Genomic DNA, 7,822 nt, shown 5'->3' with positions numbered 1-7,822 from the left:
GTGGCACCTCATGTCCTGGGAGTCAGCCCGAAGGCCGGGACACTGCCACCACATGTACACAACGACTAAACGTTGCCACGGGCAACCACAGTGAGGGGAACATGTAAGTGCACACCACACATAACACAGAGTGCACACAAACATACCAAAGTGCATACATACAGACACACAAACTCCAAAGGGACCGCACACATACCTGTTGTCCGCGGCAACCGCACTTGAGGCAAACTACATCAAGCCCCAAGCTGCGGTTGAAACAACAACCCAAACCGCGGGCAACTGTATGCGGCTCCCAAGGAGTCACAGCCAGAACCGTGGCCGTGACATAGCCACTGCTCCTTCTAGGCCCCCTGAAGAAACAGCCTCAATCCCTGCTGCTGGCACTGACTCTGCGCTTGAGATGTCTGCAGTGGAGTCCCAGCAGCCTGCAATGGCAGGAGCCTCTGGCCTGCAGATTCCTCCTGATGGTGCTGGGTATGTCCCTATGAAACATGGACAGCCTGCTACTGAGTGTAGTGAACCCACATCCAAAGATATCTATGATGCTGTGCAACATTGCAGCAGCTCTCTGGCTCTACTTACCACACATATGGGCAGCTTGCAGGAGAATGTTTCCCTTATCAGACAAGATCTTAAAAAAGTCAGTGAGAGGATCACAGAGGTTGAAGTCAGAGTGGGTACTATTGAAGACCAACTGCCCCCTGTAAAGAGGGATCTTGGTAGGATTATACATAATGTGACTCTGCTGATGTCTAAAACTGATGACCTGGAGAAAAGGTCACGGAGAAACAACTTGCGGCTAGTTGGGGTCCCGGAAAAGGCAGAAGGTTCTGATCCAGTGTCTTTTTTTGAAGATTGGCTCACGCTTAAATTTGGCAAAGACATAGGGTGCCATTCCGTGCTTCACCACCGGGGGCCCCCTCTCCCAGTTTTGATGAAACTACTGCACTTCAGAGATAGAGACACTATCCTTAAGAAAGCAAGAGATCATCCTGAGCTTTTAATTGAAGGTTCAACGGAAAAGAGTTAAATTACAAGATGTGAAACACCGTCTTCGGAACCTGCAGATTCCCTACTCTATGCTGTATCTGGCCAAGCTGCGAGTGGTGGCACATGGAGAAGTCAGCATTTTCTAAACTCCGTTGGATGCGGCACAGTGGGTGGACGCCAACGAACCAGCACTTAAAGCATCGGCGAACAATGGATGAACATTCCTCGTACAAGGTTCCTAGAACTGTGCTGAATCCTATGAGAGCTGAAAGATGCGCTTGATAAGTATCACAAGCCGTGGTTGTGTTTTTTTTACCTTTTTCTTTCTTCCTTATCAAAGGACTATTGTTTTTAACGGAAATAGTGGTACAAATTGCACTAGCTTCTGTTCAGTAGGCACTAAGCTACCTCTGTTAGAATTCTCTGTGACTCTCAGATTATTCGGACAGTAAATTTGTGGTCTGTTTACTTCTGGCACGCTGCAGAATTCAAAATCTATTGGGCAGGTCCGTAAGACCAACCCGGTGCATAGTAATTGATTTGATCAGTTCTTATGTTTTTGACAGTTACTTTGAAATGTGGGTGCCCGGTTACAGGGTATATTTTCGCCCTACTTGTTATTTTAAATGTTGGGATGCTGTATTAATGTTTATGGTTGCATCATGGGGGTTGGGACTGGGTGAGTCTGGCGATGAGGCGGGCATGAGACTAATTGGGTCAGAGTGGAAATGGCCGAAAGGTCATTTTAATATACGGGCGGTACCCCTTGTTACTACATATAACTCTGAGAAATATGGCGGACAGGCTTAAAATAGTAGGGTGGAACATAAGAGGATTGGGGGAGCCCACTAAGAGAGCTGTGATGTTTTTAGCGCTACAACGTTTCCAGCCTACAATAATCTGTTTATCAGAGACACATCTGATTCCCACTACTACCTATGTCATACACAAATCTTGGGTGGGTAGTTCCTACCACTCCACATTTTCCACGCATTCTAGGGGTGTGAGTATCGTTGTGCACAAATCTATATAATTTATCTGTCATTCGTCCCGTATAGACTCAGCAGGAAAGTGGAAATACACAAGCTATTATTAGGTTAGGATATCAAAATATGAACATAAGTTATATACATTACTTCTGTTCAGAGAAAACCTCATGATATCAGGATGGGCATGTCTAATCCTAGACATCAATATAGAATGCTAGATACATTCTGCCCCCCTAACCAACTACACATCACATGACCTCAAGATGGGCAAATCCATTCAAGGATATAACTTAGAAGAGACAATTGTATCCTTCCGTCCCATCCTGGACTATTTTCACATATATAACATTGGTAAGACTATTAAGACAAATAACAGGGACCTAGGATCTTAAATGGAAAGGACTTAACGTCTTTCCTGTGGGAATCCATCACTTAGCTTGGCGAAGAATGTTCTATCAATATCAATATATATATATTAGCAATCATTTAATGCTTTGCTAGATTATGAGTCTAGATTCTTCTGCAGGTAGAATGAAGCCTCACAATATCCTAATACTACATCTCAATATGGAGATGATCAATTTATTTAATCATTTATTTATTCGCCAATCTAGATGGTATAATTTCACCCACACTATCAAATTAGTCTTAATAAAATGAAATATCATTTTCTGTGTCTCTTACCAAGTCCTAGCAGGAATCTCACTTCTGCTCCTAGGAAAGCTGGGTGGTCCATCATAGCGCATCTCATTATGGCTTCCATCTTGATAGACCTCAACTTCTCCTCTCCTCGCTCACTCTTTCTAGCTAGCTCTCCCCATGCTACTCCGCACACGAATAATTATTCCCCCCCTTATCTAAGAATCATCCCCTTTAGATTAGGGATTCCCAATCAGGTAAGGTGGGTATATTCGTATGCTAATAACCTCATGACGTTATCTCAACTCCTAATATGGTATAGAGCAAATAATGAAATAATATAATGTTGTCCATCTGCCTCCAGATGGCACTGCGGTATTGTAGATGAACATAACAACTTTTAAGCATTAAAATTAAATATCTAATAATACGTTCTCAGGACCTCGTTGACCTTTCCATATAAATCATTGAGGAAGGTCTTTCCTGACACTTTTAATTACCTATATCCTGGCTTTGATGCTTGGCATTGGAACTTGTACATTTCACTTATGTACTCCCATGAATAACTATTGTTTTGAAATCCAATTAACTTAAACTTACTTGTTTCTGTAGTTGTTTCTTCTAAATGGTAAATACATGGTATAACATATATAAATCGATACATTGTTACACATAGATAACACATTATATGAATTATTGATTAACATATGTTGTAAACTAAATATATCATGCAAAGATATATATAATATAATTATGAATATATAAATTGAAGCTCATACAGCAGGTGTGCTCCAAGGACATGAGTCCTTATCAAGTAACCATGTTCCCTCCAGACAGATATGTCTTAGAGAGTTGACTTACTTCTTACAGATGGTCTCATATCTTTAGCACTAACTTTTAAATACAATGTCCGTTTATGTTCACAATTATTATTATTATTATTATATATAAACTGAACTTGCCATGAACTCATCTTGGCTTTTTCAGCCACATGACAAAACTTTGGTTCAGGCTGATCTTATTCTTAAAGGCAATGAGATGAGCATTCATTTTGATTATAATGTCATTAGATAATATTGTATATGTATGAAAATGCCCAACACACAGGTATCTGTAGATGATTGTAGACTCCGATTAAGTCGGCGAATGTGGCAATGGTGAGGCGACGTCCCGCATGGAAGAAAGATAAACCAAATGGAAAAGTCCATCTGTATGGGATCTTGTTTGCCCTGAGCCAATCGGTCAAAGGCTTCAGGGTTCTGCGTTTCTTAAGTGTTGAGGGTGCTAGGTCTTGGTAGATCGAGATGGAGGCTTCCTCATATGTCAGATCTTCATGGTTCCTAGCAGCCTCCAAAACCGCTGTTTTGATTTGGAAGTTAAGGAACCTGCAAATCACGTCTCTGGGTGGTTCCGATGTTTTGGGCTTAGGTCTCAGTGCTCTATGAGCACGTTCGATGGTAATCTCCGTCTGATACTCCGGGCCCAGTAGGGAGCAGCAAATCGCAAGCACAGCCCCAGGGATGTCAGCCGCGGGGACGGTTTCGGGTATTCCCCTGAATCGCAGGTTATTCCTGCGTCCTCTGTTTTCTTGGTCCTCCAGGGCATTGTGCATCGTTGAGGTAAGTGCGGCATTTCTGTAGGGATGATGCGGTAGCTGTTTGATGGTCTAGGACTGTGGTCTGGCGCGTTTCTAGAGCTACTACCCAGTCTCCTAAGCGGTGCATGTCATGGCGGAGGGTTGTGAGCTCGCTCAAGACCGGCTCCATGGCTTTGCTTAGTGACTGATTTAAGAAGCGGCGTGTAATCGGAAGCGCCATTTTGCTGTGAGAGTCCTCTGTGTCACTCTCTCCTTCAGAGAAGTCAGCGGTGCGCTCGCTCACCTTGTGAGACGGGTTCAGCACCATCTTGGTTTCTCGGGCCACCAGAGTAGCCGCAGCTTTTTTTATGAATTTATCCACGTCCCTGCTATTATTCTGAGGTTTGCTGGTATTAGAGTTGACCCTGGATTTGGGGTGCCCAATCTTGACCATTTTTTAATCTGTCAGCTTATGTAGGCTGGTGCTTTACAGGATCTAGTACGGAGAGCTCCTAACTATGCGGCCATCACAGTGAGGTGCAGGCTCCGCCCCCACCCCTTCCAGCTTTTCTAACCTTGGTCATGGATTAAACTGTCACATCTCTTCAGCCAAGCTCCTTTGTGCAAAAATCTCTGTCTGTCAACACGGCTAGGAACTATAAAACCAGCTGGAACGTTTTTAACCGATTCACACTCCTTCACCCAAGAGACAATGGTGTCAATATCACGTACATCACGGCCCCATGGCCTGCCACACTGACCTCAAGCTGTCCTACACACCATTAAATTGTATCTAGCCGGGGTCCAGCATTTTCTCTTGGTAGAAGAACCAGACAGCAGGTCGGTCTTTATGTCCCACACTATATGAGCCACCCTCAGGGGCATACAGAAGAGTGGCGGGGGGACCATCACAAATAGACAGCCAGTGTCAGGAGAGCTTTCAGGAAATTATCCACCTCCCTATATGGCAATCCTTTTGGGCTCCTTTCCAGTACAGTCATCAAAGTGGCCATGTATCTTGGGTTTATGGTTTTGATTCTGTTCAAGGTCAGGTCCATCACTTCATCTCAGTTCATTTCGCACATCCGCATGCTTGTGGCCAGTTTAGGTCTCAACCTCAAATCTATTTCAGGGCATTCTTTCCGCATTGGGGCTGCATCCGCGGCGTCTAAACACAATGTACCCAGCCACATTATTCCAAAAATGGGCCGCTGGCATTCTTCGTGTTATACTCGGTACATTCCGAATCCTCACGCAGAAATATCAGAGGCGTTCTGTAGTTTGGTTTTATGACTTGCTCGCACGCATTAATAAAATTATTTTCCACCCTACCTGGCTTACTTTTTGCTCTCTTATAGGCCTACCCTTGTTCATGGCTAAGGGCACTCCACCAGCCATCCAGTTCAGGTCAGTAATCGATGCTCAGGATAGGCTAGTCCTCGTCACCTGTCACCATCCAGGCTCCTCTTCCTCTGTAGCCTCGACCACAAGTAGTAAGGCTGACTTGTCAGCCTGTATTTGTGGGAGGGGCGAAGGGCCCTTTAAATTCGGCGGCATGCTCCTCCAGCTGCATGCACGCCTCGAAGTGCCGCTCCCACCCTCCCCTTTTCTCTTATATCTCTCTCTCTAGGCTAGTCCTCGTCACCTGTCACCGTCAAGGCTCCTCTTCCTCCGTAGCCTCTACCACAAACAAGGTATGATTTATGATTGAAACACATATCACATTCTGAACATGAAAATGGCTTCTCCCCTGTGTGATTTCTCTGATGTATAACAAATTCTGATTTCATCTTAAAACATTTCCCACATTCTGAATATGAAAATGGCTTCTCCCCTGTGTGAATTCTCTGATGTGTATCAAGAGTTGATTTCTGGTTAAAACATTTCCCACATTCTGAACATAAAAATGGCTTCTCTCCTGTGTGATTTGTCTGATGTATAACAAATTCTGATTTCATCTTAAAACATTTCCCACATTCTGAATATGAAAATGGCTTCTCCCCTGTGTGAATTCTCTGATGTGTATCAAGAGTTGATTTCTGGTTAAAACATTTCCCACATTCTGCACATGAATATGGCTTCTCCCCTGTGTGAATTCTCTGATGCATAACAAAATCTGATTTCTGGTTAAAACATTTTCCACATTCTGCACATGAAAATGGCTTCTCCCCTGTGTGAATTCTCTGATGCATAACAAAATCTGATTTCTGGTTAAAACATTTTCCACATTCTGAACATGCAAATGGCTTCTCCCCTGTGTTATTTCTCTGATGTATAAAAAAATTCTGATTTACTTTTAAAACATTTCTCACATTCTGAACATGAAAATGGCTTCTCTCCTGTGTAAATTCTCTCATGTGTAACAATCTGAGATTTAAATCTAAAACATTTTCCACATTCTGAACATGAAAATGTATTCTCTTTTACGTGAGCGGTTTGATGTTTAGCACCTCTTCTGTGACTTTTATTCTGTGTTACAGTCTGTGATGAATCAGAAGATCGGACCTGTTTAAAAGAATCAAATGATGCATTGTTGCTGTGATTGGATGAGGGTATATCTTGTATATTGGCATGCTCTTCAAATGTATCTCGTGTGATACCACAATAATTTACTTCAAAATCTGAAGATGCCATGGAACGGCACCCCGGGCATAAAAGGGGGTAAAAGCCGTTTAAGAGATATTCCCTTTGCAGATGCTACTAAAGACGCCCCTCTCCCGAACTGGAAACTATATGAATGCTGCATACAGCCGAATAGGAAAAACCATATGAAAGGTTTACACTCCTAGCAGTCGAACTGGAACAGCATACAATAAATCCCCCCAAGAATGAGACAAGGCGCCGTGTTGAGGGTCAAGCAGTGGTCAGCCAGAGCTGTGGGTTTATTGTTCTTATATACACATGCTTACACATTAGTACCACCCACAGGGTTTTGTAAAACAACCAGCAACCACGTACAATACACTCAGACACTCCCACACAAAATCCTCCCCTCTGCCTGTGATACAATTACCTTGTATAATACAATGGGTTAATGTAATTATCACAGGCAGGAAAATACACAGTTTTACACAATATTCACAACTTTAAAAGTATGCATCACATTCACATAAAACTTACATTTACAGAATCGGCATACTCCAAATACAAACATACGTCAAAATCAAACAACTTAGTCCAGTGGGTCAAAAGTTAGATCGAAGTCCTTTGTGACCAAAGGAAGCATGGCTTTCCGGCCCAAACCAGTTTCCACAGAGTCTTCTGTCCTGGAGATAATTGGGAAGTAATCCAATTTATCTCCAAGGACAGAGGCAAAACTCCATTAGCCACATGGTGGCAAAAGACAATAAAAGACATGAAAATATATAACTGTGCAGCTATTGCATAAAACAGGTACATTCAACATATCCCCAGATAGCTTGGATCTGAGCGCACATTATTACCGAATGGCGCTCAGATCACATACATACAGTTCAATTGCCATGGAGCCAAATTCTTTCACATAGTCTTTCGTTATCCGAATGGGCTCCATGGCATAGCTATCTGGAGTATCACTGTTCAAATAGGACAAGTACCAAATGACCCGGCTTTCATGTCTTTGCAGGGGAAAATCAAGTGTTTCAACATG

The 7,822-nt window shown here is 43.0% G+C and overlaps 1 protein-coding gene across 1 annotated transcript; it reads right to left on the bottom strand.

Moving 5' to 3' along the window:
* Window positions 1–5,825: 5,825 nt before the first annotated feature.
* On the bottom strand, window positions 5,826–6,828 carry LOC121005747 (gastrula zinc finger protein XlCGF7.1-like). Its single transcript, XM_040438516.1, has 2 exons — window positions 6,552–6,828; window positions 5,826–6,466 (listed from the first exon to the last, which is right to left on the bottom strand). The coding sequence occupies exons 1-2, from the start codon at window positions 6,826–6,828 to the stop codon at window positions 5,826–5,828; spliced, it is 918 nt and encodes a 305-aa protein (XP_040294450.1).
* Between the last annotated feature and the right edge of the window lie 994 nt (window positions 6,829–7,822).

The sequence above is a fragment of the Bufo bufo genome, chromosome 6 (assembly GCF_905171765.1).
Source record: "Bufo bufo chromosome 6, aBufBuf1.1, whole genome shotgun sequence".
Taxonomy (NCBI): domain Eukaryota; kingdom Metazoa; phylum Chordata; class Amphibia; order Anura; family Bufonidae; genus Bufo; species Bufo bufo.
Note: the sequence above shows the minus strand (reverse complement) of the source record. Positions and strands in the feature narration are given on the sequence as shown.